The 27434-nt window shown below is 49.1% G+C and overlaps 1 protein-coding gene across 2 annotated transcripts in view; it reads left to right on the top strand.

Annotated features, from left to right (window-relative positions):
* Positions 1-27434, top strand: part of HK1 (hexokinase 1) — a 70859-nt gene that overhangs the window by 5863 nt on the left and 37562 nt on the right. For both annotated transcript variants that reach the window (XM_067710716.1, XM_067710715.1), the window contains exons 2-3: positions 13975-14137; positions 24246-24394. In XM_067710716.1, the coding sequence (XP_067566817.1) occupies positions 13975-14137; positions 24246-24394 (312 nt within the window). The remainder of the gene's footprint in view (positions 1-13974; positions 14138-24245; positions 24395-27434) is intronic.

Raw genomic sequence — 27434 nt, 5'->3', positions numbered from 1 at the left:
ACAATTACAATTACATTACAGACACGACTAAAACCCCTTCTATGCCCGTCTTCAAGTCACATTCATTTCTCCTCCCAGAGATGACCTCTGTCCTGAGTTTGGTGTTTTATCATTTCCTGCATGTTTTAATATTTTTATTACATATCATGTATCTATGAACAGTATGTAGTGTTACTTTATATGGCTTTAACCTTTTGTAAATGGTGTTATCCTGTTTGTATCCTTCTGCAACTTGCTTTTTTTTAAGCTCAACGTTGTATATTTGACATTCTTCCATGTTGATCTGTATACCTCTGTTTCATCAGTTTAAACTGCCGTATGCCCTTACGTTGTGTGAATACACCAAACTAATTTATCTGTTCTTTTGGTAAGCCTTTGAGTTTCTGATTTTTCAAATTACAGACAGTGCCCCCATGATCCTTCTGTACACACGTAAGTTGCTCTAGGCTGTGTTTCTAGGGCTGAAATCGCTCAGTGGAGGAGTGAGTGCATCTTCCCACTTTTAAGATTTTGCCAAATTTCCTCCGTGGTCATGTCAGCTCCCAGTCCAGTCAGAAGTTTGTACAGGTTCATATGGTTCCACAGCCAACCCTTGGTTACAGTAAAACCTTAAAATTTTTTAATAGGTAATTTTGAAAAAAACTGTTTCTTCCCAGCCATTTCCACTCACATACAACATTTGAGCTTGGCTTAAAATTAGCCATTTCCTAGTTTACCTTATGAAGGGGAGCCCTTGCTGCCCAGTGTTACTGAGTGAGGTTGACAGCTCACTGTGAGCAGTGCCCACCCCATTGGCTGTTAGCACAGTGCCCAAGTGGTGGCGGGGTAGGGCGTACAGAGAGAGGCTCGTGAAGGCTCTCTGTGTCCCCTTGTGCTCTAGCATGAATTCGTTAAACTTTTCTGGGAATTAAAACAAACAAGTGTGCTTTTGCCTGCACACACTCTCTTCCTGGGTGGATCTGACTGGGGCAGGGCTGGCTTATCTGTCCCCTAAACGTTTCTCTATTACAGAAAGCTCATGCTGGCAGCCTCTCTCAGACTATCTTCCGTAAAAGGAGAGGGTGGCTGTGCGCCACCTGCCCCCCGCCCCCCACCAAGGCACACTGCAGTGTGAGGTCTGCAGCCCAGCCCTTTGCAAATGCGGTCCCTGGGGAGGCAGAAAATGTCAGATCACGTTCATCTGATTGCATGCTTGGTTACAGGCTCTCAGACGCCGAGGCCTTGAGGGGGCCTTGGAGGGAAGGGTGCACTGAATGCCTACTAGGGGCCTCTCTTTCTTAAAATGGGTCTTATTTAATCATCAATAGTAACAATACTAATCGAAGCCAACATATATAATGCCTGTCACATTTGCTGCACCAAAGGCATTACATCCTCACAGGTCCCCCGTGAGGTGGGTACCCTTATGATCGCCACTTTTGGATGAGGACTCTGAGGCTCAGATATAAACAGAAGAGCCAGCATTCAGACGCATTAAGTCTTCTGGCAGAGCCCCTGCTTTTTTTTTTTTTTAATTGAGATATAAGTCACATACCATAAAACATAGCATTTAAACAATTTTTTTTAAATAAATTCATTTATTTTATCTTTGGCTGCATTGGGTCTTCGTTGCTGCACACGGGCTTTTTCTAGTTGTGGTGAGTGGAGGCTACTCTTCGTTCTGGCGCGTGGGCTTCTCATTGCGGTGGCTTCTCTTATTGCGGAGCACGGGCTCTAGGCGCGTGGGCTTCAGTAGTTGTGGCATGCAGGCTCAGTAGTTGTGGCTAGCGGGCTCTAGAGCGCAGGCTCAGTAGCTGTGGCGCACGGGCTTAGTTGCTCTGTGGCATGTGGGATCTTCCCGGACCAGGGCTCGAACCCGTGTCCCCTGCATTGGCAGGCAGATTCTTAACCACTGCGCCACCAGGGAAGCCCAACTTACCATTTTAAAGAGTGCAAGTCTGTGGTGTCTAGTATGTTCACAAGGTTGTACAAACGTCACCACCATCTATTTCCAGAACATTTTCATCACCCCCAAAAGAAACCCCATACCCATTAAGCAGTCACTCCCCATTGCTCCCTCCACCCTGATATCTACTTTCTTTTTTTAATGGATTTGCTTCTTCTGGACGTTTCATATGAATGGAATTATATAATGTGTGACCTTTGTGTCTGGTTTCTTTCACTTAGCATGTTTTCAAGGTTCATTCATACTATAGCATGTTTGAGTACTTCAGTTCTTTTTATTACTGAATAATATTGAGTTGTTTCTCTATACCACATTTTGTTTATGCATTTGTTAGTTGAGGGACATTTGGGTTGTTTCCACTTTGCGGCTGTTATGATAATGCTGATGTGAACGGTTTTCCCTGTGTGGACATACGTTTTCATTTCTCTTGGGTATGTGTGTAGGAGTGGAATTGCTGGGAGAGCCCCTGCTTCTGTCCACCTGAGAAAGGCATCATCTCCATTTAGAAATGAGGACACTGAGGTCCCCACGTAGTGAAGTGACTTGCTGACCACACAGCTCATGAGTGATAGGGACAGAAACACTACCAGGTCCCCTGACTCAGAAACCCATGTTCTTTCCACCATAACACATCCAACTCTGATTTTGCTGTTGAGGGAAACAGATTCAAGGAAGGAAAGAGGCGGGGCCAGGGCAGAGCTGGGCATGAGACCCTCCATACTCCCCCGATTCCCATTCCCCATCCTCCCCTTCCTCCCCATCCTCCCCTTCCTCCCCTTCCTCCCCATCCTCCCCTTCCTCTCCTTCCTCTCCATCCTCCCCTTCCTCCCCTTCCTCCCCATCCTCCCCATCCTCCCCATCCTCCCCTTCCTCCCCATCCTCCCCATCCTCCCCATCCTCCCCTTCCTCCCCATCCTCCCCATCCTCCCCTTCCTCTCCTTCCTCCCCATCCTCCCCATCCTCCCCATCCTCCCCATCCTCCCCTTCCTCCCCTTCCTCCCCATCCTCTCCATCCTCCTCATCCTCCCCATCCTCCCCAGCATCAGCACACTGGTTTGTGCCTGCCATCCCCACCCCTCCACCCCTCCACCCCCAAGCTGCTCAGTGTTGACCAGCTCCCTCCACTTGGGCAGGAAATTGACCCAATAAAGTCTTTTACAGTGAATGTTAGGGATTTTCTCTGGTTTTCAAATTTTTCTCTGTACCCTTTTCATTTGTCCCCTTCCCTCCATCCTGTTTGCAATTAAAAGAGGACACTTGGGGAGGCCAGTGCTTTCCCTGAAAGACCTCCCCATGCTTCCTATAAGGCATTATTCTAGCTTTCTCTCCCAGCTTCTGCCTGGCCCTACTGTAAGCAGCTGATTTCCTTGATTGATTGACACGTGGGGTTTGCCTTCAGCCTTGTTATTCAGTCTGATCTCATTTCTCTAATGTCCCCTGGTGCCTTCCGGGACCCTCTCTGGGTGGGTGGGGTGAGTTGAGTTGGAGACCCGCAGGCCATCCTTGTAACAAAGACACCAAGTCACATTTGCAAAGTTCTTTTCCACTCTCAAAATACTTTTACATGCTTGATTTAGTGAAGTCCTTCTGGCAAGCTTGGGTGTAGGTGTTTCTTTCTGCATCTTACATGTGGGGCAGGCAAGCTTCAGGAAGTGGAAGTGATCTGATCTTTGGTGGCCAGAGAACAGAGGGCTGGGATGGAGACACAGGTCTGTCTGACACTAGTAGGCAGCTGTCACTGTCATGCAGATCCAGGACTTCGGTCCAGGGCTTCAGGCTTCTAAAGCAGTGCATTGCAGTGGGCTCCCAGCAGAAATCATCACCCAAGGCTCCCACGATGGGGATGTGATTGGAGTGCTAGAGCCGTGCTGTCCACAACAGTAGCCACCAGCCACATGTGGCTCTTGAGCACCTGAAATGTGGCAAGTCTGGTTTGAGATGTGCTGTTGAACATAAAATACAGGATTTTGAAGACTCTGTATGACAAAGATATATAAAATCGCTCGTTGATCATTTAAAAAATATTACATGTGGGAATAATATGTTGGATATATTGGGTTAAATGTTATTAAAATTAATTTCACCTGTTTTTAAAAATCTGGCTACTAGAAAATGTTAAATTACATATGTGGCTTGCATTGTATTCCTACTGGAAGCACTCTGCTAGACAGGAAATTTTATGCTTCAGAAGTTCAGGCAGAGGCACTCTGCATTTAAGGCAGTGGGTTCCTGCGGTCCTTGGGCCTCAATTTCCTCATCTATAAAGCCAGGAGCCTGGAATCCTTTATCTCTCAAGGATCCCTCTAGCTTGAGCAGTGTTGTTAGGTGGACATCAAGCTCTCTGGGGCTCAGTTTCCTTATCTGTCAGATGGGGTAAATGATTCCTACCTCACTATCTGCCCATTTATCAAATCAGAGAATGGATATGGAAACACTTGGAAAGCGTACTGAACTGTACAAATGTCAGACGTTATCATCGTTGTTCACCTGGAACACACCTGTAGGCACCTGCCGAGGCATGGTGGGGGAGTGTAGCTTCCTGGATAACAGGGTAAGCGGACAGAGCCCTGAGCCGGGGCAGGGATCCTGGGTACCATTCTGCTTTGCCACCATGGGATTTTGAAAAGCCTGTGTTCTGAGGAATCCATGGTGTCGTGGAGCTCCTATGCCCACCATATGAAGACGAGAGGGCAGTTTTCATTGTTGGTTTTTTACTGATGGAAAAACACAGAGATGGAAGTGACTTGCCCAAGGTTATAGAAGGAATCTGTATAGCTGGAGGAGGCCTGAAGCCCTTCACTTTCCAGCCCAGTCTGCTCCCATCACTGCAGTATTTGCGAGCCATGGCTCTGGGGTCTGGTTGTCTCATAGTGAAAGCAGAGCTGTCCGTACTTCGGACCCTCTCTTCCCTCTCGTCTGGAGGCACCTGGCACATTGGGAACTGTGAGTCTGGTGCCTGGCCCTGCCAAAGCCATTGACCGTGAGGCCCAGAACGAAGCCTGTTGTTCTTGCCCCGCCACATTCCAGGGCTGTTCTGTTCCCCTTGAGGGACTGGGTACCTCCTTTATTTTTAGCTAGTTCAGTGTGACAGCTTTGTTCTTGTCTGGGCAAGGGCCTGGTCTCTCACCAGCGGAAAGTGCCTCTTAGCTTGAGCCAAGGTCACCAGGAGGACCTTGGGCATGACCTCACGGCCTTCTGTGGTCCTCCTAGCAAGAGGAGTCTGGGGAAGTAGGGAGGGAGCACCGGGGCTGGGGTCTGAAGCCAGAGCCACCCTGGGTGCTGGATGCTCGGGCCTTTCGCTTGGCTTCACGCCCCAGGTTCCTCCCATGTAAAACAGGGCTGATAGCGCCCACGCTGCAAGTGTGCAGCTTGGATCAGGGCAGGCGGAAGTGCCCAGCAGGGGACCCATCCTTGCTGACCGTTACATCACAGTTCCCAGAACCTCAGTTTCCTCATCAAGAATGGGGATCCCGTTTTCCTCCTGATTTGCTCTGATTAAACAGAAGTGTTGTATGTGTGAACAGTCCATGGTGCTTCATAGGTGCTGCGTCCATGCTCACTGAAATGGAACTCACAGTTCAGAGGCGTCAATTAAATGATAGATAAGGCACCGAGAGCTGTGTCTGAATTTTGGAAAAGGACTGGAGAAGGGAACCCTCCCCTCATAGTGTGTGAACATGCCGAAGGGACCCTGATGCGCTGGGGATGTTCGCACGCACAGCCTTCACTGAGAAGCCTCTAACGTGGGATTTATTTTCCCAAACACATTTCCTCTTTCAGATATTCCACAGTCTCTGAGAGCCTTGAAGAGTGGAGCCTCCTGATTATCTGTAGAGCGTTTATATGTCCCCTTGGGCCTTGAGGTGCAGATGTTGTGAGGCGAAGCAGGCGTCTGAGAGCGCCTGGAACTCTCCATCACTCAGGGAGGGGCTGTTGGCTCCACGCAGGTCACCCTGAGGCTGAAGTGAGGGGCTGGTGCGGGTCATTCAGGGAACAGGAGTCTCCGGCCTTATCTGAGCCAGCAGACCCTTCGGAGAAGACCTCCCGGGCCAAGCGTCTCCAGAGGCCTTCCTGCCCCTCCAGGAGAGCAGCCACTCAGCCCAGCTGAGAAGCCACCTGAGGGGGTGGGGACACAAGGAAGTTGGAAGCGTGGCCCCTGCACCCCTGGCACTCGCGGTCTAGCTGGAGGCGTGCACCATGCACGTGTTGCTGCGGCGCGGGCAGATTGCTCCTACGTAGCACGAGGGCCGAGGGGATGCCGAGGAGAGCGGCAGCTGGTGCTGGGCGGGCGGATCATGGTACCCCCTTCGGAGGAGGTGGGTGTGGAGTGGAGTGCAGAGAGGCAGTTACAGGCCAAGCCAGCCGAGTAATAGAGGGGGATCTGTGAGGAAGGACCGTCGGGGGTGCAGAGGGCAGGAGGGTGCCGGGAGCAGATGATCCTGGTAGGGAACCCACAGGGTCCAAAATGTCTCTCCTTGTGGCCAGTGCCCTCTCTGCTCAGGTACCAGCTGCCAAAAGCAGGATAGAAATGTAGGTTCCTTGCGGCCGACACCCTTGGCAGTGAGGTGGGGCTGGGCAGGCAGGAAGAGGGTTGGACCTGCAGGAGGAGGGCTTGGGATGGGACCCACCACGGCGGAGGGTCCCATCAGGCCAGGACCTTTGGGCTTGCTATGGCCTTTGAACTTCCTTCCCAGGATTGTGTGAAAGGGGAAATGAGCAGTTCAGATCCCTGGTAGCTGCTGGAGGGTGAATGAGGCTTCCAGAATAATCAGGCCGGAGCAGCGTGCTTTCTGCAAGGCAAGGGAGCCATGCTGCTCCTGCAGTGGATGGAGCTGTGGCATTAATGCCACCATGTTCCCACGTCTCGCTGCTCTCGGAAGCCCTGGGCCTGGGTTCGCCCTGGCCTGAGCAAGAAAGGTACTGAGGAGGGACCACAGAACCAGGAACTTGGTGTCTACTCCGGTTTTCTTGCTGACCAGCGGTCACCGTGGCCAGTCGAATAACCTCTCTAGCCTCTAATTTTTCCTTAGGGCATTGAATGTGATGGCACCTGCCCTGCTTCTCTGGACAGGATAGTTTAAGGACCAGCGTGTGAAAGTGCTATGCAAAGTAGAGAGGCCTTCCTAGGTCAGAGTCAGGTGAACACACCCACATTACAGATGGAAAGACTGAGGTGCCTGCAGGATGGCAAAGCTGGAGTCTGGCGCAGGTGTTTGTACTACCCAGTCCATGTCCCATCATTGAGCCAGGTAGGGTCCTGAGAAAATCTAAGTATGGCTGGTAGTGTGAGTCTTAGAGGCAGTTCCCCGAGGAAATAGAGGAGGAGTTAAGGTTTCAAGGGAGAAACTGCTTATGATGTGATTCCATTTTTTGTAAAATGAAATACAAAAAGACCCAAGCCCTGTATGTATGAATGTTTGTTTAGGTAGGAAAACTGTCCTAGAACATAAAGCTCTTTTAGCAGGGATTTCTCTGGGGAGATGGAGGGAAGAACTCAGACTTTTTACTTTTGTGCATTTATGTATTGTTTGAATTTTTTTAATAATGAGTGTATATAACTTATTGTTACTATAATGTACTGTTAGGTTTTTTTTTTAAGTAATAAAACAATCCAAATGTTTCAGAGGACTTTTGTGAGAATCTTTTATTTGCTATGGTTTCAGGCAAATGACCACCTACCTTTAGTTTTCTTTTCTACAAAATGGGTCAGTAATATTTGGTAATCAATGCATTTCTCTAGGTATTTAGGTAAAAGGAATTAGGGATATGTGATTATGAGTTAGACAAGGGAGTGAGGGAGATGGATTCCCTTTCTGTCATTTCGTTGGAAGGGTGGGAAGAATTCTTGGTACATAATTAAAATTCTCCGAATAGCTCTCTGAGGTGAAAGTATAATTATCCTCATTTAAAAGTGAGGAAATCAGGACTCAGAGAGGTTAAGTAACTTGTCCAAAGTCACACAGCAAATAAATGGCAGGTCCTAGATTTGAACTCAGTTGTCTTCATCCATAGCCCTGTGTTCTTCCCGCCATGTAAGAAAAGATAGAAATCTGTAAGAAGAATCCCCAAATGAGGGGTTAGAAGACCTGGAATGTAGATCTAGCTGCCACTGATAAACCATGTGACTTTGTGTGAGTCATGGGGCTCAGTTTCCTCGACTACCGCCTACTTTGCTGGGTTTCTGTGCCGGGAGAAGGGGAGCTAACACATTAGGCACCACTTCATGCCAGACCCCCGGCATCCATGAGCTCATTGCTTCTCTTTGTATGCCGTCCAGGTGGGATAATGTGTGTGAAAATTGTGTGTGTAAATAGCAGATCCCTCTGCACACGTGAGCTCTTATTAAAATAATATTAACCCCCCTGGACCCATTCGTTCCTGAGTCAGTCTCCTTAAGAAAGAGAAGTGAATCTGATGTTGAAATCTCTGACCTACCCTTAAGCAAGAGTCCTTCTTAACGCTTCGCTGCCAGCTCCCCAATTTCCTTTGCAAGTAAAGTGTCTCACTTGGAACGTTCACTTCGTAGGCCTGTGCCGATCAGCTTCAGTCACACCTGTTGCTCTGCCTCGTTCTTGATCCTCACGGAAGAATGGACGAGAGAGGGAGTGAAAATTTTCCATGGCTGTTCCCCCTCCCACAGGAGGTTAGAGTGCCTGGGTCACCAGTGGTTACGGAGCCTCCTGCCATGACCAGCCTGTCCACTTGGGCATGTACAGTCTTGAATTGTTTTTTTCATACGTGTCTGTTGGGACCAGGAGGTGGGGCTGGGGTCGGGCACAGAAATGTTTGAGTTTAGACCAGTGCGGGGTCGCTGGGCTCTTCCACTGGCCGGACAGCTCTGGGCCAGCGGGGCTTGGTGAGGTTGTGTTCTCTTCTGACATCTCCTCCTGCCTCTGCTGTGTTCCTGCTTCTGGAGCCGATGAGAGCTTCCAGGCCCTCTTGGTCCGCAGGAAGGACAGCCCAGGTATTTGCACAGTAGTAGGGCACCAGTGCCTGCCCTGTGCAGCCTCCTCGGCTCCCACCCTCGGGAGAAGGGCTCTTCCCCTGGTGGTGGGTGGTGGTGGTGGTGGTGGTGGTGGTGGTGGTGGTGGTGGCGGCGGTGGCGGCGGCGGCGGCAGCGGCGGCGGTGGTGGCGGTGGCGGTGAAAGATGCCCTGGGGGCTGGACAGGGGCGTCGTCAGTCTGAGCCGAGAGTCTGTAGGACCCAGCTCGCCATGTGGTGTCTGGGACCCTGGGACCTCCCCCATTTCCTTCCCAGTCTGACTGAGTCCTGAATACTTGTGTCAGACACCATGTGTGAAAGGGAGCCCAGGAGGTTCCTATCACAGACTCCTGGAAGCCTCTGTCTCTGTCTGTGACAGACATCCTATGAGAGATGTTCCAAAGGCTTGCAGCTTGAAACCCACCAGAAGAGGTGCTGTGCCCTCCTGTCACCAAAATGTAGCGCTGGGGGTTGGAGGCACAGGTGGGATTCTTTGGGCACCAGCGTTTGGCCAGAGCAGCAGAGTTTGAGGCAGCGTCCTAAGAGAAGAGCAAGAATTGTGGAAATGTGAAAGGGAGGGAGAGAGAGGGGAGAGGAAAAGATCTGGAGTTGCTATGGAGAGGGGACGGAAAGAGAAATGCTGAAAGGACCACAGACTTTGGCCAAACCTCCCAAAGCCAGAAGTTGTCCTTCTCCGGCCCTGCATCCCTCCTCCATCTCTCCCCTCCTGGGCTTCCGGGCCAACCTCCTATAAGAAAAGCAGCTCTTATACTGGGGTTCTTGCAGAGATCTGGAGCAAATGGGCAGGAGGACACCCTTCCTTTCTACCCCCTTCCACCTACCACCCTTTCCCAGCTTCTTTCCCAGGTGGACAGGGGCAGCCCGGCCAGCTGCGAGGCAGGGCTAGTCTGAATGAGAGGAAAGAGGCCCCTTGTTCAGTGAGGTGCTGGGCACTCTGGGCCCCTGGGAGTATTCTGCAAACGTCTCTTGTTCCAGCGCTTCCTGGGCTGCTTAAAGGGCCACAGTCCATATGGTGTGGATCTGCTGAGTCCTGCACCAGGTGTCTGCCTGGCTGGGCAGCGTTGGGGGGTACCTGCAGCCCAGCCCCAGGATCTGTGCCGTTCAGAGGCCCCTCCTGAGCTCCTGAGGACCAGAAGGGGTGCCCCTTGGCTTCTTCTCATGCACCTGAGATCCAGGAGGCTTCAAAGTCAGTTCCAGCTCTGCCCTAAGCTACACCCTCTTTCTGGCCCCAATTTCCACATCTCTTCTGAGAAGAGTTGTACCACGTGATGATTCATGAACCTGAACCAGCGGGGGAAACCCTCCTTCCTTCTACGCTGGGGGGCCAGGTCGTCTTCTATATCCCCAGCCTGTTCTCTTGTTTGAGCTTCTTGCCTCTATTCGGGTCTGATTGGCTGTCCTGAAAACGTCTGGCTTCTGGGCTCACTGTCCCTGTGCTGAGCTGTGCCTCGAGTTAGGAGGCAGGCTGGCTGTGGAGCCCTGCTTCTTCTAGAAGTTTCTCCCTGTCCAGCTGGAAAATCTCAGCAGCTTTGCTTGGGCCTGATCTCCACACGGTAGGGGGACTGGCCTTCTCCAAGGGATGGGGACGGTTGTAGGGAGAGTGTTAGGCTCTCAGGTATGGGACTGACTCCCTGGCTGTGTGCTTCGAACTAATCACTTAGCTTCTTGGAGCCTCAGTTTTCACAACTGTAGAATGGGGATTAAGAATGTCCCCCTGGGACTTCCCTGGTGGCGCAGTGGTTAAGAATCCACCTGCCAATGCAGGGGACATGGGTTCGAGTCCACATGCCGCGGAGCAACTAAGCCCGTGCGCCACAACTACTGAAGCCCGTGTGCCTAGAGCCCGTGCGCCGCAACTAGAGAAAGCCTGCGTGCAGCAACGAAGACCCAACGCAGCCAAAAATAAATAAATTTTAAAAAAGAAAAAAAAGAATGTCCCCCTGACAGGGTCGTATTGAAGGTTAAATGACATATTGGATGTGAAAGCACTTGATATAATTATAAAGTATTATTCTAGCATCTGGCATTCACTGAATTCCTCTTTTGTGCCAGGCCACTGGGTAGTTCCACAGGTCTCCTCCGTCTTTCCTTTCCTGGGGAACTCACATGTTATCGGAGGAGATAGGCATGTCAGTAGACAGATAATCGTGATGTAGGGTGAGGAGTGTGGTAGTGGAAACACGTCCACATGCCAGAGCAGCGCCGTGACTGCTGGTACTGCTCACCCGTCCCCGCCCCAGCGCACAGCTGAGCTTTCTGAAACATGTGTCACTGTTGAATACTCAGAGTCACGTTTAGAGTCTGAACCTGCTCGCCCAGTGCACGAGACCCTGCAGGCTTAGCTCCTGGCAGCCTTTCCAGCTGCTTCACTTCTTGCACTGTGTGCTCCGTCATCCCACAGACCACCCTCCCTCCCTCACCTTTGGCCTTCACACACGCTCTTGTCTGTGCCTGGACGTACTCTCTGACATCACCCCCGCCAGCAGCCTTCTCCAGTCTGTGCTTCGTAGCCCCCATGTGCTTCTGCGGCCGCTCGTGCACGTGTGACTGCCTCTCCCGACCAGCACGTGGGCGTGGTGACAGCAAGGGCTGCGGATCAGCGCTGCCAGCCTTGGGGGTAGAACAGAGCATGTCTTCTAGGGCTGTGTTCTGGCCATTTATCTTTCAGCTCCTGGCGGTTTCTGATTGCCCTTCTCCACACGGCTTTCTCACGAAGGGGAAAGGAAAAGGTAGTTGCGGTGGAAGAGATGCGGGTGGGGGCAGGGTTGTCTCTGGCCACAGAGGACACTGGGGGACTCCTGCCAGTGCCCTGATTGTCCCTGAGACAGGAGACAGGCAGGGCCTGGGGGAGCACGAGGCATGGAGTCCAGAGCGAGAAGGCTGCCCAGGACCAAAATATGCAGAAATGACTCTGTGTCCTTGAGTCGGACGTTTCCAGCCACCCTGAAAAGTAAGCATGAGAAGCCATTCTCAGAAGCAAATCACGTCAAAGGTCTTTTCATCCTCATTGGGTCATAAATCTGTCTGTCCATCTGCCAGAAACTTGCCGTGTGTGAGGCTGCTTGTGAGACATGGGGAGGTCAAGGTGAATGGAGCAGACACTGTCCAGGTGACAGGCATAGAAAGTGATGATCCAGGCTGGACCGTGCAGAGAGATCGGTGCTGAGGGAGGCGGTATCTGCACCCCGAGGGTCTCGACGTCTGCAGGAGGGGTGACATTTGATTTGAACCTTGAAGGGGAGGTGAGCTTTGAGTAGCTGGGAAGAGAAGGAAGGGCATTTCAACAGGAGGGCCAGGCACCTCCCAGGAATGGTAGAGGTGGTTTGGCTGGTGTGCAGAGAGCCCGGAGCCACACCTGCAGAGTGTAGGCGCCTCCAATGTGGGGGGCTTTGCAAGGTTTTGAGCAGGGGAGTGAAGTGACCAGGGTCCCAGTTTAAGAAGGTGAAATGTGGGGGACTTCCCTGGTGGTGCAGTGGTTAAGAGTCCACCTGCCAATGCAGGGGACACGGGTTCGAGCCCTGGTCCGGGAAGATCCCATATGCCACGGAGCAACTAAGCCCGTGCGCCACAACCATTGGGCTTGTGCTCTAGAGCCCGAGAGCCACAACTACTGAGCCTGCGAGCCACAGCTACTGAGCCCGCGAGCCACAACTACTAAAACCTGCGCGCCTAGAGCCCGTGCTCCGCGACAAGAGAAGCCACCGCAGTGAGAAGCCCGCGCACCGCAACGAAGAGTAGCCCCCGCTCGCCACAACTAGAGAAAGCCCACGCACAGCAACAAAGACCCAATGCTGCCATAAATAAATAAATAAATTTATAAAGAAAGAAAAAAGAAAAAAAAAAGAAGGTGCAATGTGGCCGTGGTGTAGAGGTTGGGTTGGAAGGGAGAGAAATTGAAGATTGAAAACCATGACACTGATTACGCATCAGGCGTCAGGAATACAGGCACATGGTTATCAGGGCTTCCTAAGGCAGGGAGTGGCAGAAAGAATGAATGGTGAGACAGAGAGACTTCAGTGAACTCCACAGTATCAGGCACCATGAGGACAGATGTCTAACCAAGAGCCAGACATGTAGTAGGTGCCCAGTAAATAGAGTCAGTGGGAAGATACTATGAAGGAAGAACAACAAATGACAGCAACAGGGCCTGAGGTTAGGAGCCCAGGATCCTTGAGGAGAGTGGGGAGCCCAGGAAGTGGAGCGGGTTGGTTTGGTCCTGTTGGGTCAGGAGCGGTCTGATCAGGAAGTGTGGGCACATGGGCCCTGGCACACGGGCGTGGGAACTTGGGCTGTCTCATACCTGCTGGGGGTAGTGAGGTTAAGGTCTCCGTGCTCTGGGCCTGCAGCCCCATGTCCTGAAGGGCTCCAGCCCTTCGTCCACCATTTCCACCTACCTAGAAGTCGTGCCCAAGGAAACCCACCAGCACCACTGCCTCACAATGCTAATAGCTAATGTTTACTGAGCACTTTCTGTGTTCTAAGTGCTTCTCTGTCTCCTTTGATCTTACAACATTCTGTGAGTTACGTTCTATTTATCATCTCAGTTTTTCAGTTGAGGAAACTGAAGTTCACACAGCTGGTAAGTGATGGAGCTTGGATTTGAACCCCAGGTAGATGGCTCTGGAGCCCTTGTTCTGTGGCACTGTCATCCACGTGAGGATGAGCCAGCCACCTCTCACAGAGGGAAGGAGTCACGTGGAGGCTTAAGGTGCTTTTGGCACGTACCTGGGGATTGAAGGGCAGCTTCCATGTAATAGTCAAGGATTGGAAGGGACCTTGGACGTGTCTGGTTCATTTTACAGGGGGGAACCGGGGCTCAGAGCATTTGCAAGCCTGCTCTGAGTGACATGGTTGATTGCACTTGAATGATGAGCCAGCATGGGTGTTCCAGTGCCCACGGGAGCTGGACTGTCTTAGGCAGGTGGGAACCTCACGCTGCCTGCCTCGTCCTACCCCAGCCAGACTTGAGCTGAAACGACCTTCCTCAGCCTTGGCCTCACTTTCTTTCCTTCTCATCCTTCTTCCAGATCGACAAATATCTCTATGCCATGCGGCTCTCTGATGAAACTCTGTTAGATATCATGGCTCGTTTCAAAAAGGAGATGAAGAATGGCCTCTCCCGGGATTTTAATCCGACAGCCACAGTCAAGATGTTGCCAACATTTGTAAGGTCCATTCCTGACGGTTCAGGTGAGTCTCTCACCCAGAGATTGGGCTCTGAGGGCTGAAAGCTCTGTGAAGCCACCCTTCCAACTTACATTCATTTGTTTGTTCATTCATTCATCTTTCATTCATTTACTCATTCATCCAGTTATTCATTCATTCACCATTCCATCCATCTGTTCTCCCATCCATCCATCCATCAATCCAATGTATGTCCATTGAGATCCTACCATGTGCTATAGGGGGTACTGTGGTTGGACCATGCTGACCTGCCTTTGTCGGCCTGTCTAGTGACTTATGGTAATGAAGTGTAGTGTCTATGGATCTTACAGATGCTGTGTGAGTTACTCTTATGCCTTCAGAACATGAATGGCTCCAGAACAGATGATTCTCCTTCATGTTAGGAGAATCTCTCCATCAGGGCACCAAGGCCTCCTTTTAGTACCCCAGATAAGTAGCGATTCTAGCGGCCAGGTGCATCTCAGACTCAGGGGGGAGACTCAAGTCCCCATTTGTACAAATTTCATAGATGCTAAGTCAAGGTAGCCCCTCAAGCAGAGAAATGGTGAGAGGAGTAGGACTGGAAAAAAAAAATTATCCTGTTGGTCTGCATCGTGTGGCTCATGCCCCACAGTGGGGATCTGGGGGCTCCCTGAAGATTGTCAGTACCCCCTCCCCAGGGACTGGCCTCAGCCCCTGCTCTTGGCAGGGTGGAGGCTGGGAGGGCACAGCCTGGCCTTGGCCTGCTCAGTGGAGGTCGTTCTGTCTGGCTGACCCAGGAGTGGGTGCTGTGCCTGCCCCAGCTTAGCGCACGCACAGGAATCCTGCTCTGAGCCGTGTTCTGTGCTCTAGGCGGGGGCTCGCCTGCTTTGTGAGAGGGAGGGAGAGAGATCATGAAAGTCAGGTTTCTCTTGGGGTTGTGAGTACATAGCCTGAAAGTATGGCCCTTACAACACTGTTGTGTTTCTTCCCTACTCTGGGGACTAGTTTAAAGCTGCGATTTGGGGCATCTGATATGGAGCCGACACAATGGACATCAGGAAAACTGCAGCTGTTGCAGCTGATGTTTATGAAAGGTGGGCGAGCACACGGCTTGTTGGAGGACTGGCTGCAGTGGGAAGGCCCTGCTGTGCCTCCAGCCGGCCTTTAAAGTCCTGGACAAGATTGGGACGCCTAGGAAGGGCATGTGCTCTGTTTGCCCTGTGGCCACAGTTGGGGTTTACTTCATGCACACACACTGGTACTTATATCTCTGATGTTTCTTGACTGTTTAAAATCTACTCCACTTTTATCCTTTTGTTTTCCTTGAGGTCTTGGTGACCAGCAGTTTAGGTTTTTTTTATGACTGCCGAAGAGATTCTAGTCATCAGAGTGACCAGACCGTGGTGTCCCCTGGGTTTTGTTCTGATGCCTCCGGCTTTCTGATTCACTCCTGCTTTTTCCCAGCCCCGAATGGCATTCACATCCCGGAGCATTTGTGCCTTTACAGGGTTAGCTGAGTTCTGTAGGAGAGGCGTGGTCAGCTGCTGTCAGCTGAGAAAAGACGAAGGGGAGGCGAGGTGGGATGGGCAGCCCCCCAGGGCCCTTGCTCTGGCTTTGCTTGGAGAGCTCAGAAGGCTACCTTATGCCTGGGGAGCACCTGATCCTGTGTGACTGGCCCAGGGCCGGCACATCCCATGAGAGATGGCTTCTCTTTCCTCCTGAACGCGGCTTGCAAGCCAGCTCCCCTTCCCAGGACTGTGTGTCAGCAGGGGGTGCCCTCCTTCACTCTTTCACACACCATTTCCAGGGTTGAGGGGCTCAAAGTGTGATCCACATACACAAATGGCTAGTAATCTAGTCATTTGTCCCCATTAGTTACTCTTTAAAACAGGGCCCAAAACTCATCCTCATTTGGGAAAGACAACATTCTGCAGCCCCCTCTTAGAGATTCAAAGCAGACACCAACGTATTAAAGGCCCTGAGCAGTTCTGCAGGAGAGAAACCTGTTTAACCCGGCTACCTTCCTTTCCCCCAAACCTGTTTGATCTTTCCCCCCAACATCTATTACTATATTTCATCTATTTTGAGATACCTTTTTGTTTGAGTCCTCTGAAATCAGCAATGCATTGTACAATAGTTGCATCTTTAAATTATTATCGGCAGTATTTTTTCCTCCTTTCGTATTACGTAAAATAATGATGTGTCTGCAATCAGTGGTGTCTTAAATGTGATAACATATGTGGTAATATGCCCACGTTGGGAAACACTGTCCTAGGGTTTGCGGAACTGGAGCCAGCAGCCTGGGCCCCATGCTTCCTTCTGAGCCTCTCATCTCCAGCGTGGTTGGGGCCAAATGTTTAGGGCCTCTTGGGAGCCCAGAACAGTGCTGAGAACAGAAGGAGGAGGGGGGAGGAGGAACCAAAGCCTTGAACCACAAGGACCCGCCCTCCTATGCATGAGGCCCTGGGTCCCTCAGCCTTCCCCTACCCTGCCCACCTCTGTCCTCCCTGGTGACTGTTTCTTCTACCCTGCGTTAGTTTCCAGCGCTGCTGTAACAAAGTGCCACGAACTGGGTAGCTTTAAATCAGAGTGAATTATCTCACAGTTCTGGAAGCTAGAAGTCCAAAATCAAGGTGCCAGCAGGGCCATGCTCCTTCTGAGACACTGGGTTAAATCTTTCCTTGCCTTTTGCTAGCTTCTGGTGGTGGCTGTCAGTCCTTGGCATTCCTTGGCTTGTAGTTTCCAGTCTCTGCCTCTGTTGTCACATGGCATTTTCCTCTTATAAGGATACCAGTCAGATTAGGACCCACACTCATGACCTCCTCTTAACTTGATTACATCTGCAAAGACCCTATTTCCTAATAAGGCCACATTTACAGGCACCCAGAGTTAGGACTTCCGCATATCTTTTGGGGGGGCCACTGTGCAACCCTAGTAATACACCCTATACTTCTTCTCCCTATGACTGTTGCTAACGTTCATGGGTGGGCTCGGGTCATGTGCCCAGGGGCCCACACTCCCCTTGGAATGGTCACTACAGCCCCACACAGACATTGACATTGATACCAAGGCCTTGGGCCCCTGACCCCAGTGCAGCCCCTGCCCCTTTGTAATGGAAGTGCCTCCAACCAGGAGGTCCCCTGGAGCAGCCGGGATGTGGGTTTCCTTCATAGTAAACCGTGGTGCTGTTCCCTTTTCGCAATGTTAATTACTACTTCAACTGTATAATTAGTCAGCGACAGAATGAGTGGTAATCCCAAACCACCAAAGGATAACTTGGACTCACTGAGGTTGACAGATGCCCCTGCCTGTCAAGTGGTGATGTGACTTCCAAGTCAGAGGGAGAAACAAACCTTTCCTTTCCCGCTGACCTTGACCTTCATGACTGGACTCAGAGTTTTGAAACTCTACTGATTTTTCCGAAATGTTATCAGCCCATTTTTATGAATTTTTTTCCCCTTTTGACCATTGTTATGGGCAGTGGTTTTTCTTTAATTGCTCTCCAGTAATCTACACACTAGGTTTAAAAAAACCCCCAAAAACCCTAAAGTGGCTTTTAGCTGATGCATATCCTTTCTGGAGTGGGAAAGGTATGAATAATATATAAAGAAGAAAGATATTGAAGCCTTTTTACTCTGATGACTTGGCTAAACAGAAACCTCTCTTCAGAGCTGCCCAGTCGGGGATAGGTGCCTAGCTGCGTCCAGCCTCCCTCAGAAGGCCTGGCCAACACTTTGTCTCACTTGTGAAACCTCCCCTTTTTTCTCCTCTTGTCATTTATCACTCAGGATATTGTATCCATAAATACCAATTAGATCGTAAGCTTCTCGAGGATAAATTGAGTTGAACATTTCCTTGTTTCTGTTTCATGGTTCCTGGCAGGCTCTTTGCTCAAAGGTTAAGTTAAAAATGTTTGATTTGCAGGTTGGTCACAGTTAAATTCTGGGGGCTTAAAATATACTACTTTCCAGCCAAAGGAAGGAAAATATTTCCTTTTTCCGCAGCATTTGGGCTGGTCATTTACCTTTCTCTGCCTGTTTCCTTATCTGGGAAGGTGGTTGGATTGTCTCAGAAATTCTCTCCATTCATGAAATCTGAATGTCTAGCGTTCTGGGTGGGTTTCTGACGAAGGTATAAACTCTCATCAACTAGCTGGATTGCAGACAGGAGGGAAGGCTTTGTGTCTCATGTAGAGAATTAATTTACGGAGCAGAGCAAAGGCAGGCATTTCATGAAAGCAGAGTTTTTGTTTGCCCTGTATTCCAGCGCAGGTCTGGACTCAAGAGAGACATCTGTCCCCGTGTTTGTTTTCCATTATTTGCCGGTAATAATGGTTGTCGTTAGAAAGTGGAGAGTTGCCGGGGGCCCTTCAGATGTTTTGTTTAATGAGCCTTCTCTAGAAGAGCAGTTCTTCTGGCTTCAGTGGAAATGGGAAATGTGGGACGAAGTCTCAGCAGCGGCCGGCAGGAAGGTTGAGGCCAAAGATTTGAAGAGGAAGTTAGAGGGAAGCCAACTGCTGCAAAAAGAAGCTGAACTTGAATTTAAAGGAAAAAATAGGCTTCCCTGGTGGCGCAGTGGTTGAGAGTCCGCCTGCCGATGCGGGGGACACGGGTTCGTGCCCCGGTCCGGGAAGATCCCACATGCCGTGGAGCGCTGGGCCCATGAGCCATGGCCTCTGAGCCTGCGCGTCCGGAACCTGTGCTCCGCAACGGGAGAGGCCACAGGAGTGAGAGGCCCGCGTACCGCAAAAAAAAAAAAAAAAAAAAAAAATCTAACTCAAAGTTACATAAGCAAGAAAGGGAATTCTAGGTTCACATAACTGGGAGATGGAGTTGTAAGTTGGCTTCTGTTGACAGGGACTCATCTGTCTCTTATCCTTTTAGTCTTTGTGTCAGCTTCTTTTGTAGGCCACCTCTCCCTTATGGTGGCAGAGACAGCCCTGGCAGCCCTAGCTGACACCTCACCTAAGAACTAGAGGTCCCAGAGGTGGTCTTGGAGAGGGTAATGATTGGCTGACGTGGATCACGTGCCCATCCTGAACCAATCATGATGGGCAAAGTGGGGGACTCTTTGGAGGGTAGTTATCTAAAGAGATGCTAGACAGCAAACAAAGCTTACCGGAAATCTTGCTGCCCTTTCCAGAAGTTGTTCCTTGGTGTCCTTTGCCTGGCAGAGGATAGGACTGAACAGACCATGCATTTAACCCAGGTAGTTCTTATCAAACTAGCAGCAAACACGTACAGATTTGCAGGACTCAGTACTGGGGGAGGGAAGTAAGCATGTTAAATTGCCCTGGCCTTCAAATTGCTTATCATCCAACTGAGGAAGATAAGACATATATACATAAAAAATTAGGAGCATCCCAGTATTTGCAAGTACATGAGTGACCAAGAAAAGGGAAGGGCCCTGGGCTTGCCACAGGCGTGACTGTGAGCAAGTCATTCACCTGGTTTGGTTGGAGCTTCCTTATCCATAAACCGAGAAGGTAAGTTAATATTTGTCTCACATTTCCTGAGGTGCAAATGTGATTTACAGAAGAGAGGCCAACTGCCATTTCTTTTAGCGATCACAGACACACCCTGGAATCAAGGTCACTGCTCAGGGACAGATCAGGAGCTGCACTGGGCTTAACAGTGACCTCTTGTAAAATGCCTTCAGGGAATGGCCCCCGTCAAACCCATCAACTCCCACTAGCAGATGTGTGGAGTATGCAGTATTTAGCATTGTCGTGACATCTTAAGGTCACCTTTCTGGTCTCCTTCTCTGACCCTAACTCCTTGGAACCCTACTGACCTGTGTTTGTGTTTTTTTTTTAAAAAAAGGAGCAGTGGAGAGCTAGGGTGGGGCAGGGGTCTTGCAGAGCCACAGAAGTGTGGGCCAGCCCTATGCACCCTAAGGCCAGGTTCCTTCCCGACCTAGAGGCAGCTGAGACAATTTTCACTTACCTTGCTTGAAAACTTCAGGCCTGGGTCCTGCAAAGGTGCTGCTTGAAACCTGATCCCTTTCTGCATGAAGGGCTGAAAGCTCTTACCCGTTGTGTGTTGACACTCACACCAATAAGCAGGAGATGCCCCACCATCACCTGGAACTTGAGCACAAGAACCTGCTTTTACTTAGGCCTTTCATTCAACTGAAAATGAGACCTTTGACTGGGCTGGCAACTGAAAAATTTCCCAAGCTATTGTTTTTAAGTTATGATGAAAGCCAGTGTAAAACATGAAATAAATAAATGGTTTTATTTTTTGAAAACCATTAAAACAGTAAATAAATTAATTAAATTAAAATGTTAACAAAATAAAAAGTACCCATATTTTCATCCTAGCACGGTGTTTGCTTTTGTGCCTAGTATTTCCCTATTGCACAGGTGGTTTATAGTTGCTTACGGGAAGGAGTTTTCGTTATCTTCATTAAAGATCTAAGCAAAAGAACAGAGTCAGAAGCTGCGAGGAATCATGGATGTTGACGAGACCCCCAAAGAGAGATGTAGCTGTTCCTGATGTGCTGAAGTATCACTTTGATGCTGACCTTGGGGATCCTTGTCCCCGAGGTCTGTCCGGGAGGCAGTTTTATCCAACGGTTATGAATTTGGGCTTTGGATTCAAATTCTGGCTCTGCCACTTACTGGCCGTGTGCTTTGGCAAGTTACCTAATCCCTCCCAGCCTTTACTTGCTCATCTGTAGAATGGGGATCATAGTAGTACCTATTTCATAGGGTGGAGAGGATTAAAAGTAAAATGAGGCATATGAAGTACTTAGCGACTGGAGTACAGAAAGGCTCAATGAATGATGGTTAAATAAAGTGCTTTTGGTGTTCTAGTAATTCTTCCTCCTGAGAGGAAGCACCTCATACCAAATTCATTTTTTTAACTGAGTAGTGGCGTAAGCACCACAGGGGTTAGGATTCTGATGGGAGCCCAAAGAAAACCCTAAACTGATTTGAGCAACCTGTAACATCAGGGTCAGAATTTCCCACAAAGCTGTGACAGCTGCTTCCCAGTATTCTCCCTTGGTCTCTTTCCTTTGGACCATAGAAGCAGTTTTTTGTTTGTTTGTTTGTTTGTTTGTTTTAACTTATTTATTTATTTTTGGCTGCGTTGGGTCTTCGCAGGCTTTCTGTAGCTGCAGCGAGCGGGGGCTGCTGTTCGTTGCGGTGCGCGGGCTTCTCATTGCAGTGGCTTCTCTTGTTGCAGAGCACAGGCTGTAGGCGCGCAGGCTTCAGTTGTTGTGGCTCGCGGGCTCTAGAGCGCAGGCTCAGTAGTTGTGGCGCATGGGCTTAGTTGCTCTGCGGCATGTGGGATCTTCCTGGACCAGTGCTTGAACCCGTGTCCCCTGCCTTGGCAGGCAGATTCTTAACCACTGCGCCACCAGGGAAGTCACGATAGGAGCAATTTAAAAACAACATCATCATGGGGAATTCCCTGGCGGTCCAGTGGTTAGGACTCCACATTTCCACTGCAGGGGGCATGGGTTTGATCCCTGGTCGGGGAACTAAGGTTCTGCATGCCACATGGTGCGGCCAAAAAAAACCCCCCCAAAACATTGGCATCATGTGGTATATCTATACAGTGGAATATAACTCAGTCATTAAAAGGAATGAGGTACTGATACATGCTACAACATAGGTGAGCCTTGAAAACATCATGGCAGATGAAAGAAGCCAACCACAGGGGACCACATATTGTAGTCCATTGATATGAAATGTCCAAAATAGGGAAATCTCTAGCGACAGACAATGGATTAGTGGTTGTTGGTGAACGAGGGGGTTTGGAAAGAAATGGGGAGTGACTGCAAATGGGTACGGAGTTTTTTTGGGGGATGATGGAAAATTTCTATAATTAGATAGTGTTGATGGTTGCGCAACTCTGTAAATATACTAAAACCCACCAAAGTGTACACTTTAAAATGTGATAGGTGAATTATTTCTCAATAAAGCTATTATTAAAAAAAAAAAACCAACCAACCAGCGGTATAACTGCTTCCTGTTTTATGAACAACAAGCAAGGCTGCCTTGAATGAATGAATGGGCCACCAACCCTTGAGATCAAGCAGCTACCAAGCATTTATTGAGCTATCCTGGGTGCCAAGGGCAGATGTAAAGAATCCTAAGTTGTGGTTCTTCCCTCACGGAGCTTGAGAGGGTAAGAACAGAAATTCAGTGTGAGAAGACTTTGGTTCATTCATTGATTCCTTTACCACCCTCATTAGTTCAAGTATTTGTTGTGTTCTTACTGTATGCCAGACAACCATTCTAAGTTCCAGAAATAGAGCAGTGTGTCAGAACTTAAAGCTTGGTAGACTCAAATACAAAGATGGCGTCAGCTTTATAAAAGAAAAGCTGTTTTTTTAAAAAAGGCAACCACTACTTAAGAAAAAAATTAAAGAGCTCAAGGGACCCAGAATAGCCAAAACAATCTTGAAAAAGAAGAACAAAGTTGGAGGACTTTCACTTCCCAGTTTCAAATTTCAAAGCAGTAGTAGTCAAGACAATGTGGTACTGCCATAAGGATAGACATATAGATCCGTGGATCAAAACTGAGAGTTCACTATGTCAATTACGTCTCAATAAAACTGGGGAAAAAAGAATGGGGAGTCCAGACATACCCATACTTTATAGTCACTTGATTTTAAACAAGGGTGCCAATGAGGGAAAGAGTAGACTTTTCAACAAATGGTGCTGGAATTTGACAGTGGATATCCACATGCAGACGAATGAAGTTGGACCTCTACCTCATATCATATACAAAAATTAACTCAAAATGGATCAAATACCTAAATGTATGACCTAAAACCATAAAACTCTTAGAAGGAAACATAGGTGCGAATCTTTGTGACCTCGGATTTGGCAATGGGCTTTTAGATATAACACCAAAAGCACTAACAACAGAAGAAAAAAGTAGATAAGTTGCACTTCATCAAAATTAAAACCTTTTATGCTTCAAAAGTCACCATCAAGAAAATGAAACGATAGTGAGACAGTGAGAATGTAACATCAGAAGTAAAATTAATAGATTTTAATTGATTCTGGAGGAGAATGTGTGAGGGTAACTGGGGTAAAGAATATTAGATAGTGGCTTAATGGTTTGGAATCTTGCCCATCATGGCCTCCTCCATTGGTGCTGTATCGTGGTCTTGGCATACGGTCCCGTCATCTTTCTCTGTCCCACTGAGGTCCACCCCAATCACCGCACACATTGGTCTTGAGGAATATAACCACATCAAGCCAGTTTACTCCTATCTGACCAAGAGGGACTTCTGTTAAAAACATCCCCCGGGTGGAAACAACACAGGTGTCCAGCAACAGATGAATGGATACACATACAACGGAGTATCATCCAGCCTCAAAAAGGAGTGAACGACTGAAACAGGCTGTAACATGGATGAATCTTTGAGACTATGCAAGGTGAAGTAAGCCAGATACAAAAGGACAAATACTGTATGATTCTGCTTACATGAAATATCTAGAATAGGCAAATTCATAGAGATAGAAAGTAGAATCGTGGTTGCCTGGGACTAGGGATAGGGGAAATGGGGAGCTAATGCTCAGTGGTTATAGAGGTTCTGTTTAGGATGATGAGAAATTTTGGGAATGGTGGTGATGGTTGTACAACGTTGTGAATGTATTTAGTGTCAGTGAACTGTACACTTAGAAATGGTTGCGGTGGAAAATTTTATGTGATGTATATTTTACCACAATTAAAAAACAAAATCCCCTGGGGAATCAGTGGAGCTCTGGACTAGCTGGAATTGGTGTCTGAGCTGATGGGGAAGGAACCCAAGGCATGGAATGGACGTCAGATGTAGGGTTTTCTCTGACTTGAAATGCTGTTTTTGTCTTTATGGATAACATAGCCATTTGTGAAAAAGGGTAAGAAATTAGAGAAAGATGGGTAGGGCTTGGTACTTAAGTCCATACTTCCATTCTCCTATAGTCAGGAGTGAGCAGGACTGTGTGAAGCCGTCTGTCTAGGGACGCCCGGCTGGGAGAGGGTTTCTCTTCCACTCTTCCGGGCGGGGCAGTGGTCCTATGGGGTCTGAATGACTCTTCTGGCCGAAAGCACAGCGCGGTGGGGCTGGACCCTGTTGAGAAGCGGGCAGAGCATGAGACTTTCCCGGAGCGCTTGAATCTGATGTGATACTGTTTCTCCCTAAACAGAAAAGGGAGATTTCATTGCCCTGGATCTTGGCGGGTCTTCCTTTCGAATTCTGCTGGTGCAAGTGAATCATGAGCAAAAACAGACCGTTCATATGGAGTCCGAGGTTTACGACACCCCGGAGAACATCATGCACGGCAGTGGAAGCCAGGTGGGTCCCTGCTCCCTTCCGATCAGCCCCTGTGGCCCAAGCATCAGGCCCCAGGGTACCTCCAGGAGCCAGACCCCAAAGCACTGGGAGTCCATCATAGGCACGAGTGGAGGACTCCTGGGTGGAAGAGCGTGACTGCCTGAAGAGACCCCACCATGTGCGTAAACTGGTGGATGGGAGGGGGGCTGCTGGGACTTTCAGGTAAGGGGTGTGAAGAGGAGATAAATGCATCCATTCCCTAAGGATCCAGGGGTTGGTTCCCCAGCAGAGGGGTAGCAGAGCCCTTGGGTGAAAACCCTTCTTCCAAGTCATTGTCCTCACCCAGTTCACCAAAGGCCCAGGCCTCATAGGTTATGGCTGTCACCTAGTGGGGCAGCAGGAATCTGAGCTCACAGCCCCAGGGCTATTATAAAGGGCTCCTGGCTACCCAATTTAATAGTCTTCTACGAGTCCTTGGCCCAGAAAGCACCGAGGGCAGGGCCTTGCCTGGAAAGTCACCGTCCCTTCCTCTCACACTTGTAACCCCTGCCAATGGAGACGCTGCCTTCCTTTGCTGGTCGAGGCTGTGGGCATGCTCAGAAGGGCCTGTCCACCCTCCCTGCTTCCCCATGTGGTCGTGGTGGGTGATGGGCCGAAGGCTCACTGAGGACCCTGTGATCAGGGTGTGGGCAGCCCCCAGTCAGGTTTTCAGTCATTTCCGGGTTCTGTTCTACTCCTCACCTTCTCCTGCAGGTGTTCTGGCCACTCCCATTTGAAGCTCGCCTCCCAAGTCATGGCTGTTGTCAGGATACGTTTTATTCAGAGCTTGCCAAATATTTGCTTTAGGGAGGGTGTGTTCACGGCAAGGTTCATGACTAAGTTCTCCAGAAAACTTATTGGTTCTGGGCTGGACTTTGAGATGAGACCCAGAGCCTTCTCTTGGCTCCACTTTGTTCCTAAATTAACATGGGTGGGACCTGATGCAAGCTCTCTGCCTTTTCCTTCTACTAGAGAAAAGGGCTAATCCTGGCCTTTAACCTACTGCTGGCGGGTTGGGTTCAGAGCTTTTCAGACCATGTCACAGTGAGCACTGAAGGGGACACTGTCCCTAGGACAGATGGGCCACTTTTCAGTCAGCCGCTGAAAGAGTGCCTCACTCATCTGATGGACCTGCCGGGAGGTCCCCCTGCCTGTCCCTCCATTACTGGGCTTCAGAGACTGGCTCATTCATCCAGTGTGTGCATGAAGGCTGCCAGCAAGTAGGTCTCCTCGTCCTGCCCAGTGGTTGCTGCGTTGCTCCTTTTTGCAGGTGGCCAGCAGCCTCTGGTTGGCATCCTGCTCTCTCCATTTGCCAAAAGTACTGACCTGTCACTCTGTTCCCCATGGTCTTTGGGTCGAGCCACCTCTGCCTCTTGCTTCACCATTGGGACTCACACCCTGTGCTGCAGACATTCCTGTGTGCTTTGGCCTAACCTTTTAGGAGCAGGGTTTATAAATTAAGGGGATGCCTCCCACCTCAGGTGCACACTTACTGTGTCACTTCCACAGTGACTTTCTTCTTCTTCTTTTTTTTTTTTCTGGCTGCGTTGGGGCACATGGGATCTTAGTTCCCCAACCAGAGATCGAACCCATGCCCCCTGCAGTGGAAGCGTGGAGTCCTAACCACTTGGCCGCCAGGGAAGTCCTGTGACTTTCTTCTTATTGCTGCCCCTGGGACCTTGACTCTCCCAGCCTCTGTCCCCATCTTCCCAGCCCCAGGATCACTTTGTTTCCTGCTGTTTCTTCCTCTGCCCCTTTCAAGCAGTCTGCAGAGAAAAGATGGTGATGATAATGATGATGATAACGATAATGTTATATTGTCATAGCAAAAACTTACATAGAGCTTGTTATGTATGTCACTGATCTAAGCACTTCATTTGGATTAACTCATTTAATCATCACAACAACCCTATGGGGTAGGTATTATTATTCCCATTTCACAGACGAGAAAGTTGAGGCTTAGATGTTAAGTAACCAGCCCCTTGGGTCACACAGCACATAAGCGATAGAGCTAGGATTTGAACCCAGGCAGTCTGGCTCCAGATGTTACAGTTTTAGCAACATGGGACACTCATAGACTGGGTTTTGTCTTTGTTTTTAATTAATTAATTTATATTTTTATTAAAAATGTTTGATGGTGTGGAAATGTGAGGGCTATGGGTAAGGAGGAAGGTCCAAGTGATTGAGGGAGAAGCTTAGCAGTTGAAAAATAGGGGTGAAACCGTAACCTCTTGTCTAGAAGTTTGGTGTGAGATTAGCAATAAATATTGGTGGTCCATTTTTCTGAGATCTCTTATCGACCTGTCGAATATTCTAGCAAACCAAGGGCCCCATTTTGCCCATGAAGCAACTCATACTTACAGACTGTGAATTGTGCTGAATTCTTGGGGTTGTGATCTCGTCTTCTTTAATGTACAGGAATTTTTGCTAGATTTTTAAATCTTTTATTCAAAGTAATTTTAAACTTACAGAAAAGCTTTAAGATAAGCACAAAGAGCTTTTTATACCCTTTATCCAGATTTCCCAATAAACTATTTGCTTTATCCTTCTTTCTCTCTTTCTCTACACAAGCACACACACACAGACACACACACAGACACGCAGACACACACACACACAGACATACAAGGTATCTTGAAAGTTTCAGTGCAATTTTAAGCTTTAATAATTTCAGAAGCATAAATGCAACCTTCTTAAAACATCACTTATTTAGTTTTGGGAATTTTGAATACTAAATAAATAATTTAAATTTATTTAAATTAAATAAATATACATGTTGTCAGGAAAGAAAAAAAAAGTTTTTTAGACACTAAAATTTTGCGTGCCGAGAGGCTGGGTAACTTCCCTTTCTGGCTGGTCACAGACGTGGGTTAGCCTGGGGGAATGCCCCTGGGTTGGGGACATTTCTTTCTTAGCAGAGCACTAAGGGGTGGGTGTGTTTGGCTTGAATGGGGGCGGGGGGCTGCTTCCAGCGCCCCAGCCCTGTGAATCCACTTCTGCGGCTGAGCTCTCCCTGCCTCTT

Source organism: Pseudorca crassidens, chromosome 16 (genome assembly GCF_039906515.1).
Source record: "Pseudorca crassidens isolate mPseCra1 chromosome 16, mPseCra1.hap1, whole genome shotgun sequence".
Classification (NCBI taxonomy): Eukaryota; Metazoa; Chordata; class Mammalia; order Artiodactyla; family Delphinidae; genus Pseudorca; species Pseudorca crassidens.
This window is presented reverse-complemented; position numbering and strand designations above follow the sequence as displayed.